The 13492-nt window shown below is 38.1% G+C and overlaps 1 protein-coding gene across 1 annotated transcript; it reads right to left on the reverse strand.

Moving 5' to 3' along the window:
- Positions 1-5550: 5550 nt before the first annotated feature.
- Positions 5551-6543, reverse strand: LOC141547985 (ELL-associated factor 1-like). The gene is made up of 2 exons (XM_074276710.1): positions 5942-6543; positions 5551-5812 (listed from the first exon to the last, which is right to left on the reverse strand). The coding sequence occupies exons 1-2, from the start codon at positions 6526-6528 to the stop codon at positions 5614-5616; spliced, it is 786 nt and encodes a 261-aa protein (XP_074132811.1). The 5' UTR covers positions 6529-6543; the 3' UTR covers positions 5551-5613.
- Positions 6544-13492: the final 6949 nt, after the last annotated feature.

Raw genomic sequence — 13492 nt, forward strand, 5'->3', positions numbered from 1 at the left:
CACAGCGCAAGATAGTGAATAAAAATAGCAATCTAGTGTTTGACAAACCCAAAGATCCCAAATTTTGGGATAAGAATTCATTATTTGACCAAAACTGCTGGGAAAACTGGAAATTAGTATGGCAGAAACTTGGCATGGACTCACATTTAACACCACATACTAAGATTAGATCAAAATGGGTCCAAGATTTAGGCATAAAGAACGAAATCATAAATAAATTGGAGGAACCTGGGATGGTTTACTTCTCAGACTTGTGGAGGAGGAAGGAGTTTGTGTCCAAGGGAGAACTACAGACCATTATTGATCACAAAATAGAAAATTTTGATTACACCAGATTAAAAAGTTTCTGCACAAACAAAACTAATGCAAACAAGATTAGAAAGGAAGTAACAAATTGGGAAAACCTTTTTACAATTAAAGATTCTGATAAAGGCCTCATCTCCAAAATATACAGAGAATTGACTTTAATTTATAAGAAATCAAACCATTCTCCAATTGATAAATGGTCAAAGGATATGAACAGACAATTTTCAGATGATGAAATTAAAACTATTTCCACTCATATGAAAGAGTGTTCCAAATCACTATTGATCAGAGAAATGCAAATTAAGACAACTCTGAGATATCATTATACACCTATCAGATTGGCTAAGATGACAGGAACAAATAATGATGAATGTTGGAGGGGATGTGGGAAAACTGGGACACTGATGCATTGTTGGTGGAGTTGTGAAAGAATCCAACCATTCTGGAGAGTAATCTGGAATTATGCCCAAAAAGTTATCAAAATGTGCATACCCTTTGACCCAGCCATACTACTACTGGGCCTATATCCCAAGGAAATACTATAGAAGGGAAAGGGATCTGTATGTGCCAAAATGTTTGTGGCAGCCCTCTTCATAGTGGCTAGAAGCTGGAAGATGAATGGATGCCCATCAATTGGAGAACGGTTGTGTAAATTATGGTACATGAATATTATGGAATATTATTGTTCTGTAAGAAATGACCAACAGGAGAAATACAGAGAGGATTGGAGAGACTTACACCAACTGATGCTAAGTGAAATGAGCAGAACCAGAAGATCATTATACACTTCAACAATGTTATTGTACGAGGATATATGCTGATGGAAGTGGATATCTTCAACATAGAGAAGAGCTAATCCAATTCCAATTGATTAATGATGGGCAGAATCAGCTACATCCAGAAAAGGAACACTGGGAAATGAGTGTAAACTGTTATTTTTACCTTCTGAATCCAATTCTTCCTGTGCAACAAAAAATTCGGTTCTACACACCTATATTGTTTCTAGAATATACTGTAACATATTTAACATGTATAAGACTGCCTGCCATCTGGGGGAGGGGGTTGGGGATGGAAAGGAAATAATCTGAATAGAAGTAAGTGCAAGGGATAATGTTGTAAAAAATTACCCATGCATATGTTCTGTCAAAAAAAAAGTTATAATTATAAAATAAAATAAAAATTAAATTATTTTTTTCTATTCATTCTAAAACCTGTTAATTTAAGTGTCTATTTCAGTTTAACAAAGATGCATTGTACCTATTAACATAAAACATGTGCGTTTCATATTTTTATCATTGCTGGTTTGTATTCTAAAACATATTGTGCTTAAAGACTTCTATTGTTCTTGAACACTCATGTTGAAATTTGAGTCATAAATCTTCTCCCATTTAAAATTCAACAATATATCTAATAAATGTCTTATCAATCCATTCAGATTACAAAATTGTTGCCAATGTGGATTTTTAAACATCAGATCTGATCATCTCCTTAATGTCAATTTATTAAAGTCAAGTGGTGGAGTTTCCTGTTGTTTCTAATGCTAAACAGAAAATCTTCTGGGTGGCATTTAAATTTCTTAATAACTTGGGTTTCATCTAATTTTCTATTCTTCTTTCCAATACTCTCCTTCACATAGTTCATCACCCAGCTAAATTAGCTAGCATGCTAATGTTTCAAATATATGCGACTGTCACTGTATCTGTAAATTCATGCCATGTGCTGTCATCCATCATTGGTTTTGTTTTTTGTTTATTTGTTTTGCTTGCTTTTGTTTTTGTTTGTTTGTTTTTATTTTTATTTATTCATTTTTTTTGCTGAGGCAACTGGGCTTAAGTGATTTGCTCACACAGCTAGGAAGATTTGCTGTCACTGATCTTTAGGATATTCTCCCTTTTTGTCTTTCCCACTTGGAAAGCCCTACTTAGTTTATTTGAAGTCTAAGTTCAAGCTCAACAATGGTCATGAATCATCTTGTTGTCCTTAATCCTGAATTATCACTATTTTCCTTTCTCTTTGAGGTTGTCTTATAGTTTTGTATACATCTATATTTGTATTTTGTTAATGATTATTCATTTGCATGCTATCCTTACTGTTAAACTAAAATCCCTAGAGGGAAAGGCTCACATTTTTGTTTTGTACCACTAGTACTTAAAGCCGCACTTGTTATATAGTGAGTGCTTTAAAAACTTGTTTTCTTGACAAATAGCATTAATATGATATTGAAGGTTTCAGAAATAAAAAAAAAAGAAATTTGAATAAATACACATTCACCCATCACAAATATATAAAGTTCAATGACATTGGTCTTAGAGGTAGTAAAGTAAATCTTATTTCAACATTCAGTCATTTTTCTAGTGCAGGATTCAACTTCAATTTCAATAGGATGTTGACAGGTGGCAATATCTATCTTTCTATTTGTCTATAGTTAGCAGATGGGTAAAAAAAGAATATGCAATGATTTTTAACACTGATGGCTAAAATTCGAAAGCATGATCATTTTTGATTTTCTATTTGTGAATGTTTCATTTCCTTTGTTTCCCTTTTTTAGGATGTTGTTAAACTTCTTCATTCATTAGAATAGCTTTCAAAATGATGTGTCATCTCATCTCATTTATCTTTTATTATGAGTCTACAACTAAAATTGAGTTCCTTGAAGAAAAGAACATTGTAAAAAATTTAGTTTCAGTGCTAGTAATACTAGTATAGCAGGCTATCTTCAATCAATAATCTAGAGACACAGAAGAATTTCTAAATAAAAATATCTCAATTGAACAAAGTTTATCATTCTGGAATTACTGTTCATTAAGATTAATAAATCACTCAATTGTAATAACATTTACAAATGGAAAAAATTAAAATGCTTTCAAAAGCTTTTTTAAAATTAATTATTTCCTGTTTTCCCACTGTGAGAGCTGGCTGCAAATGGCTCACTGAAATAATAGACATATGAGAGAGTAAAACCAGTTGAAAGGGAATAAAGTCAGCAGAGAAAATATGAGTTTAGTCACTGTAAAAGAAAGACAGCTCTAGTAGTTACTTCTCTTGAAAGTCCTAGGAAGACAAGAAGGTAGTAAGATGCAAAATAAATAAATAAATAAATACACACACACACACACACACACACACACACACACACACAAACACACACAAACACACACTCACACACACAATCTTGATTTAAAATCTAAGGATTAGTGTTTTGATTTCATTTCTACTACTTACTACATGTCTCAAGTTGGACAAGTATCTAACTTGCCTGTTCCTCAGTTTCTCCATCTATCAGTGGATCAATTTAATCTAAATTTCTTTTCAGTTTTAAAACTATAATGCCATATACTATAAAGAACAGAAAGACAGTAAATCATCAACAGCTAGGAATTATGTCATTTCTTCTCTAGCTTCAATTTCAACATTGATTCATTTGATTTCCTATGATATAGACTTGCAGTCTATCATCATTCTACCTGTTCTAGCAGAATGTGATCTTCAATCAATCCCAATCATAACAAATTGATCTCTCACCAAATCTCAACATGCATTCCAGCAATTATATACTAAAATGATCCCCCATCTTGTCAGAAATATGAGTTTCAGCTTACCTATCTTTCAAATGAAAACATGCTACATGATTCCTTAAGCTCCTTAAAAAATAATAGTTTATAATGTCATTTAAATATCATTTAACGAAACTGAAGACATACAGAACTCATGTTATGTAGGCTGCCTTCTTCAATCCTAAAGATTTCTGATAAAAGGCACTAAGACCGTAATTTCTTCCTAATTGTTTTTCAACATCCCTGCCAAAAAAAGTCCACACCACTATTTCAACCTGCTTTGGCCACAAAAAGTAGAAATAAATCACCAGATCCTCACTCAAATTTTACATAGAGAGGAGGAAATAAAATCCAAATAAATATGAAACCCTATTCATAGTCTTTCTTATGGATTTAAATATCAGCCTAAGGGTCTACTTTGTATTATTTTTAAAGCTATGCTCAACATTTCAAGTTTTGAAAAATTACTGAAGAAAATATTGGACTGGAATTTATGGGTAAGGTCTCTGCCTATCAAATTAGTAAAAAAAAGTAAAGAAACAGACTTCTTCCAGTAGTTATGGACATTTTAATATAATTGTTTTTTTTTTTTTTTATTCAAAGTTGACAACTCCTTGTATGACTTTAAAGTCATCATGATGAGAAATACTTGAATATATTGAAGACTTACTAAATCCCTGCTTAGTTGAAGAGGAAAGGAGCCCATTGAGAATAGTCTGGACTAGAATCTAGAATCACATATCCTTTACAATCTGTGTCTGTCACAGTCTCCTTTACATTGTCTGTCAGTCTGATCCAGCCCAAGTCTTCATCTCTCCCAGTCACAGCTGCAGTCTGTGACAGTCTGCTCATCTGACCCAGTCTTGATCTTAGTGGAGGAGTGCAGGAGGAGGGAGAGCCAGCAGCAGAATAGTCAAGGATGGAACTTCTCATTTCCAGTCCTTGTCAACACTTCTAAGTCTTTCTCTGGCTCAGAAGGACCTTGGTCCCAGTGGAGAAAGGAAGGAGGACAGGCCTTCCTAGAAGCCAAATTCTCTAGCTAGTCCTTCGCATCCCACAACCAGCAGCAAACCTCTTACTGTTATCGCTTTGAGAAAGCAGGTCACTACCTTTTTTTTTTTTTTTTTTTTTTTTTTTTTTTTTTAGTAGCTTTTTATTTCCAAGATGTATTTTTCAATATATCTTCAAGATAAATTTTCAGCATTGACCTTGAAAAACCTTTTCTTCCAACTCTTCCCCTCCCTTCCCCCCACCCCCTCCCCTAGATGAAAGCTAGAACAATATATGTTAAATAAGTTAAAGTCAGTAGTTACAACAGTCCTGTGTGATCCTGACTGGGGTTCCTTGATCCTTGAACTCTTTTTGGTTGTTCACAACATTATTTTTCTTCTTTGATTTGAATACTCTGTATTTGAGTATTTCTGATTTGGGGTTTCTTTCAGAAGGTGAAAGTGATTGAGTGAGGGTTTCTGTTTTTACTTTGTCTTATAATTCCAACAGATCTGGGAAGTTGTTTTTATTTATTTATTTTTATTTTATTTTACTTTTTTATGCTACCCAGATTTTAATATGCTACCCAGATTTTGAGGTAAAAGTGTATTCCCATAATATATACAAGTGCATTGTATTCTGCTCAGGTTCAGTGAGACTCAGGGCTCAGTAAGGGCCAAATGCTCTCCTTGGTGTGGGTTTCTGCTTGTGTCCTTCATCTATCCAGACGTTCTAACAAAGACAGATGCAGGAAGTTCCAAGGTTAGACGTTGCTGTCACTGTCAGAGTCAGTGAGTTGTAAATCTTGTTGCAATATGCTCATCAGCTGGTGATTCCCAGGGAGCCGGCTGCTGCTGTTCTCCATAGGGCTTCTGTGAGGTGACTGCAGAGGAGGACGCTGGGAGGAGGAGGCTTTGGCTGTGACAGGCTCCTGGTCTTCAGTGCTGGAGCTCTCAGAGTCACTGAGTTGTAAATCTTCTCGCAATATGCTCATCAGCTGGTCTTTCTCGGGGAGCTGGCTGCTTTGGTTCCCCACAGGGATTCTGTGAGGGAGAGGAGGATGCTGGGAGGCCGAGGCACCTGGGGCAGGCTCCTCCTCTTCACTGCTGGAGCTGTCAGAGTCTGAGGTGCTGCTGTCTCTGAGGGTCTCCATCTGATTCATCTCGGCTCTCAGCTCTCTCTTAATGTCCTCCAACTGGAGTTCCCCGGGAGCATCCTCTTTCACTGGACAGGCTTTTGGCCCAACAGGTGTCTTCCCTGCGGCTCGGAATGCTAGGGGAGTGGGCGGTGCCGGTGCAGGGGGCGGTTCCACTCTTGCCTGGGTTTTGCTCCCTCCCTCAGTTCTCAGCTTCTTGACCTGAACGCTGCTGCTGAGTTTTTCCAACACACATTCGCCGGTATCGTGATTAATGATGAGAATACAGTCTCTCTCATAGGGTCTTTTGTTTCCTTTGAAGACAGTCTTTGGGGCGGCAGCGCCAGGGAAGTGAGGCAGCCAGACCTTGACCTCGTCTCCCTTGCCCACCTGGAGCTCTCCTTCCCCTGATGGGTCTAAAGAGGCCGGCTTCAAATCATAGCGGATCGTGTGGAACGAGGACTTGGGCCTCTTCTCAAAGCTGTCCCCGAGAGTCAGGCAGTGCTCCTTGCCGTCCAACAGCGGGTTCCTGGTGCTCTTCATGGCTCTCTCCCTGTCCGGAATCTGGCTGTAGTCACTGCCCGGTGTGGCTCCTGGGGTGGCCACCTTACTGCCTCTCAGTATAGTCCTGCTCTGTAAAGTTCTGATAGTCTCTCAGTTCGAATCCTTCTCGGGGAACAGGTTTCTTTTCTATAGAATCTTTTCCTCTGTGAGCAGGTTTCCAGCCAGCCTCTTCTTCTTCTTCCTGAATGCTGGCTCTGAATCTCCTCCAGCTCTAGTCCTTCCCAAATCCAGACTGCTTCCCAGACCCCATGTTGTCTTCTTTTATCCTCCTAGAGAATGAGCATGTGAGAACCCAGGGGCTTGTGGGAAATACTTCAACCAATCATCTTGCTCCTTTTAAAGGTGAAAACTCCTTTAAATGTGTAAACTCCTTTTCAGAAGTCTAAAGGTGTTAACCCCTAAAGGTGTGAACTCTGGGCTAGAGAATTGTTTAGACAACCTGAGTTCTCACCTTCTAATCCTAACATCTCCCCCTCTCTTTTGATTTAGAACCTAGGGTGGTCATGGCCTTTTAACAGAAATCCCTCACTATGGGAGGTATTACACATAATTATATAAACACATAGTAACATAGCAATATAACACATGCTAGAAGTATGTAACAAATCACATGATCAAATAATCACAAATTGAAAATTAATAAATGTCCATAAGTCCATTGTGCATTAGTCTCATCTTGTGTTAGGAAATCCAATGATTGCTCCAGGTTTTAAAATTCTTTCACAGTCTTATCTTGTGTTAGAGAATCTTTAACAGTCTTCTTATCAGCCATTCTCTTTTAGTGTCAGATATTTCTTAGATTTTTTTCCTTGGTTTTGAGGTCTTTCTCTTTTTCTATCTCTCTCTGATGGGCAAAGTGAATACCACTCGTTGGCCTGAAAAGGTATCTACCACCAAGTGGACAAAAGACAGACGACCAAAAGATTTATAATGGGTCACATCCATTTTCCAGATTTCAGTGGGTCTCCAACCATGACGGTTCTTCCCTGGAGGGAGTGTAGGAGCATGGAAAGGAAGGCAAGCTGTACAGCTTTTTACTGTGCTCCTAGCTTCCTCTCTTGTTATTCCAAATTGTAAAGGTAAGGCTCGAGCAGCTTGATGATATTTAGAATGAGATTCTTGTGCTTCCTGAAATAAAGGAGCACTGGATAACATATGCAAAAGGCTATCTGCCTTTGAATTTCCATCAAAAGTAGTACCTGGAAGTCCACTATGTAAGTGGACATGCAAGATATAACTCTTGCCTGGATGCTTTCTCACTTGCTCTTGAAGTTCCTTAAAGAGCTGAGAAATATTAGAGGCTGCAAATTTTATTTGGGCTGTGGCAATTCTTTGTACTACACCTACTGAATAGACGGAATCAGTCATTGTATTTAAGTATCCTGGGTAATAAGGAAGAGCTAGCATGATAGCAAATAATTCATTCTGCTTAGTAGACTGAAAAGGAGTCCTGACTCCTTTCTTTATGGTTAAATAATGACAGTATTCAGCACAAATATTTTCTATGGAGGGGTCTGTAAATATTGTTGTTCATTTAAGAGGAGCCTTAGAAACCTTCAAAAACCCATTGCCAATTATGTAGTATCCGGGTTATCTTTAATGGAAAACCATGTACAAAATTTTGAGCTGTGGCCAATAAAATTGGTCACTCTGGCATGGTCACAGCATAGATTAATTTATGCATTAACATAGAATGTGTATATTTTTTCAGGACTTATCCCAGATAAATGTACTACACTCTTAATGGCTTTTAGTAAAATTCTAGCCACAAGCACTGGGTAAGGAATAAGGCTTTGTTCTGGTGGTGCTGGGAGGCTTCCCCACTCAATCACACTGTCTCCTTGATGAAGGACTGCTGTGGGTGCCTCTTTTTTAGCAAAACCTGATATTTCCAAGGGTTTTTGAGTGACTCTTTCAACCACAGTGGATAAAGCCAGTTCAACTTCTCCCAAAGCCTCTTGGGCTTCTTTTGTAAGCTGGTATGGTGAATTTAAAGCACTCCCCTTGAAATGTCATATAGAGGTTTCAGTTGATTGGTAGTTAAGCCTAACCCTGGACGCATCTATTGGATATCTCCTGTTAATATTTGGAAATCATTTAAGGTGTTCAACTTTTCCGTTCTTAAAGAAAGCTTTTGTACTGTGAGTGTCTTAGGATATACTTCCTATCCTAAATATTGAAAAGGATTATGTCTTTGAATTTTTTCTGTAGCTATATGCAGTTTTTAATACTTTAGCATTTCCATGGTCTTTTCTAGACATGCTTCTAACATTTGTTCCTCAGGTGCACATCCCAAAATATCATCCATATAATGTAACGATATTACTTTTGGAAATGCTTTTCTTACTGGAGCAAGAGCAGCAGCAACATACATTTGGCACATAGTAAGGCTGTTTCTCAATCCCTGTGGCATAACTGTCCATTCATATCTTTGATACGGCTCGACCAAATTAACACTAGGCATTGAAAAAGCAAATCTTTTCATATGCTCCTTATCTAGAGGGATAGAATAGAAACAATCCTTAATGTCTATAGGCCAAAGAGGCCATTCTCTTGACAACTGAGTAGGAGATGGAAGTCCAGGCTGAAGAGTTCCCATAGTTTCCATCTGTTCATTTACTCTTCTTAGATCAGTTAACATCCTCCATTTTCCAGATTTCTTTTTCACGAAAAATACTGGGGAATGTCAAGGACATAAAGAAGACCAAAAAGCGTCCTTGGACAAGTTGTTCTTGTACTATGTCTAATAAGACCTGAATTTTATCACTTCTTAAGGGCCACTGTTCTACCCACACTGGTGATTCAGCCTTCCACTGAATAGGAACCAGTGAGAGTGCAGGTAGGCCTTCAACAGCAGCCCTGCCTACAAAGCCAAGGTGCTTACTTGTAATCCTATCTGTTGTGAAATGTCTCTTCCCCACAGATTGATGGGGATTTGTTCAACCACAAAAGGAGTAAAAACTCCTGTTTCATTTTCAAATGTCTATCTCAAAGGCATAGCACTAACTTCTGCTGCTATTGATCCTCATACAAAAGACATGTAGGTGTCTGCCTTAATATTTGGCCAGCGACTGGGCCAATTGGCACCTCTAATAACTGTAAGAACTGCATCCGTGTCTACCAATCCTTCTAATGGTATTCCAGTTATATAAATAGTAAGTATAGCTTGGTCAGCTGTCACAGCTTCTGTCCAATATATTCCTGGATTTTGTTCATCGGAGTCAGAATCTGGGTGACTGCCACCTGATTGCTTATTAGGGGTATGTAACAATAAGCCTGATGCCACTACCTCTCCTGGTTGATAAATCACACATTGTCTACCTGTGTTAGTGACTGGGAGATTAGCTACACGTTCTCTACATAGCCACATCAGTGTATGGATGAACACTGTTTTGTAAGCCCTCTCAGAAGGTGAAATGATCAAGCCTACTCTTCCTGGAGGCAAAGGATCCATAGGCTGAACAGGAACAGATTTCACTTCTCCAGGGAATATCTCAGCAGTCTCTACTGCATACAACTATATTTTTCCTAATTTCAATCCCTTTCTTCCATCTCATTGCCTTTTGGCGGATTGATCATGTCTTAAATTTCTCTGGATGTAACCTCGGCTGCCATCATGCCCCACTTGGGGGGCTGAAGCTGGGCCCCGCATCTTATTTCCCTGGGTCAATCTACATTCGGAGGCCCAGCCAAAGGCCTTGTGACATTTTGACATGGAGTTTTAGGTCTTCTCTCACCCTGTCTTCTAGCTCTATCTCCATATCTACCCTGAGTTCTTAGATGTCCAATTTTTCCACATTGGAAATATTGACGAATTTCTCTAGAAGTCCTTTGCCAAGAGGGACCCTGTCTTTCCATGTTCATCACAGTCTGGGTGTAAAAAGTATCTGTTCCCACTGTAGCACAGAGTCTTATGATCTCCTCTAAAGGAGTATCTCGGTCTAGACCCCATATAATTCTTTTGCAAATCTCATTGGCATTATTCTTAGCCAGATGTCTGGTCCTTATGTCTGTCGCTATATTTTCTCCAATAGATCTTTTGACAGCAGTTTGCAGACGTCCCACAAAATCCGCAAAAGATTCATTGGGACCTTGCTCTATTTTAGTGAAAGCCTCCCCCCGAGCTTTCTGTCCGGGGAGGGAACCCCAAGCTTTTATTGCAGCCTTAGCAATTTGCTCATACCCTGTCATGGTATATTGAATCTGTTCTGAATTCCCTCCATACTGACCTCACCAGCTAATTGCTCAAAAGTGAATTGTGTGTTAACTCCTGTTTCCAAATTGCATCTGACTTTGATCTTTCATAATTCATGACACTTCACAAGCTACAACAGATTTTGTCCAGGTTCTAAACCTGTCCTTGCTATGGATTTCCAATCATTTGGGGTTAGGACTTCATAAGACACAAACCATCCAGTAACATTTTAACATAAGTTGATGTAAACCCATAAAGGGTGCAACCTTTTTTTCAAATCTTTAATTTTATTCAAATCTAAAGGTGTATATCTTCTCCTTTTTTGACCTACAGACCCAATCTCTTCAATCACAGGATATGCATGTATAAAATCACTTATATCCTGTCCTTCTCTCTTAGCTTTAAGCAATGCCTTCTCTAATCTTGTCATAGGCTGTTTAACAGGTGATTCTGTTTGTGTCACTGCCTCTTCCCCTCCTAACTTCTTGCACCACCCCTGAAGGGTTAATTCCCTGAAGGGAAATGCTTCTGATGTTCAGAATTGTGCTTAACTCCATTGTTATCTGATTCATCTTCTTCACCTAGCTTAGTTGGATCCTCCCCCTCTAGCTCTTTCTTCTTTTCCTTTATTCTAACGATTTTTAAAGCCACTTGGATTAAATTGTAGGTATGAAGTGTATCTTTGGAAATTGCGTTTGGTTTGGAATGGTAGTGTTCTCCTAGTAGCTCTCCTACTAATTCCCAATCATCTAGATCCAATTCTTTTTCCAGAGAAAAACAAGGACATATAACCTGCACAGTTTTTAAAAGTTCAGTGATTTCCTCCAAAATTATAATCAATCCTTGGCTTTTCATAACCTTGACAAAGCTCTCTAAACATTTGCCTTGAACAGAAACAAAAGTCATTTGCCCCATTTCACTGAAATTCTAATTTAGCTCTTTAACAAAGTTTCCTTGTTACTCATGCTTCTGGTTAAAGAGAGACTTTTCCACTGAGTTATGGATGGGAGGCTTTTCCACTGGAATCAGGATCTTGTCTGTCCCTGTTCTTGTGCCAAAATCTCAAGGTACGGGCTAACTCCTCTGAAGGGCTAAGCACAAGTGCTTTCCCCAGTTTGGGCGCCAAAATGTAAAGTTCTGATTGTCTCGCAGTGGTAATGCTTCCCTGGGAGGAGGTTTCTTTTTTGTATAATCTTTTCCTCTGTGAGCAGATTTCTTGGTTTTCTTCAGAGAAAGGATTCAAACTCAGGTCTTGCTTAATTTTATTTATTTTTTTTTTTGGTCACCCTTCTTACCAATGAATGGGACTGATTGGTTAAAGTATTTGTCAGTACTGAATCACATGATTCCTGTTCCCAGAACTTTGTACCTTGGGGGAGGTCATTTACTCAATGCAGGAATGAACTTTGAACCTGGGATACAGGAAGTTTCAGGAAGTAAAGTGACCTGTGGCAGGCAGCCAGCATTGTTGATTATTGGTGAAGGATAGTTATGTCCTTTTAGTCTATCCAATGAGAAGGCTCCAGTCCTTTGTTTGTAAAGCTTGGACAAGCCTGAAAGCAGGTTGGTTTCTAGGAGTACATGGCAAGGGTTGGGATGGCTCCCAGGTTGTGTCTGGGCCTCTCCCTTGCAGGAATTACATGAATGCTTTCTCTTTGTAACTGATGATGTCACTAATTAGGTTAATTGGATTGGGAAAGGGGTCTTTCCTGTCATGATCCTTTGCTACATTTAATTTTGGCATATTTTTTTCTAAAGGTAAGCTCTCTTTCCTGAAATTTCAGAGGAGAAACATGATGAATATTATCTTCCACAAAGACGATACTGCCTCACGCCCACCCCAAAAAAGAATATAAATATTTAGACTTATTATTTCAAACAATTTAACAGTCATTTGTTATCAGTTTTATATAATTAATGATAACTCATCTATATGAAGCATTTGACCCATTTCAAATTATTTTTCCCATGAATCCCTTGAGTTTGGAAACACAAGTATCATTAGAACCATTTTGCACAGAAGGATAGTGACTTTCTGAGCTAAACAATGAATTGACAAGTGTTACACAATTAACAAATTGACTAGCCAAGACAGGCATTGAATCCCCAGACTCTTCTCTGAGAGTTCTTTTTATGACATCAGAAGCACTAGCTCATTAACTGGTGCAGAGCTTACTGAACTTGGAGCACAAAAAAATTTGACTCTCATTAAAAAGTGTCAAATAAACTGGAAGAAAAGATGTTCCCACAGAGCAGGGCAGGAAACCCATCTATTTTAGGAACTCTTCCAAGTGCTTTGAACACAAGAATCAACAGAAGGTGATTGACCAAGTGAATATTTTCATTTGGGGGGAAGACAATTAAAAGCACATTTCCATTTTTCTATCTACCTTCTCGATCTCTATTAATTCATTCTATAATTTCAAACATATTCTTCATAGAAGACATTTCCAACCATTTGAAAAAAGGTAATTATTTTCTCATCTCAGCTTCTCTTTCCTTAATTCTATCAACATTTTGAATGAGATATTCTCTCAACCCCAGCAAACTCAAAATTCTTAATGCTTTACATAGAGAGTCATATAACTTCATTAAGAATTTCCAGCATATTTAAGGAAACAGCCATACCAATGAGCTAGCTGAAATTTTTACTTTTATGTCGCCAATAAATTAAACAAATTAAAGGTTTAAGGAAACATAAGGTAATGACAGTGAACAAGCTGGCTGTCTTATCAATCAAACAAATAC

This window comes from Sminthopsis crassicaudata, chromosome 6 (genome assembly GCF_048593235.1).
Source record: "Sminthopsis crassicaudata isolate SCR6 chromosome 6, ASM4859323v1, whole genome shotgun sequence".
Lineage (NCBI taxonomy): Eukaryota > Metazoa > Chordata > Mammalia > Dasyuromorphia > Dasyuridae > Sminthopsis > Sminthopsis crassicaudata.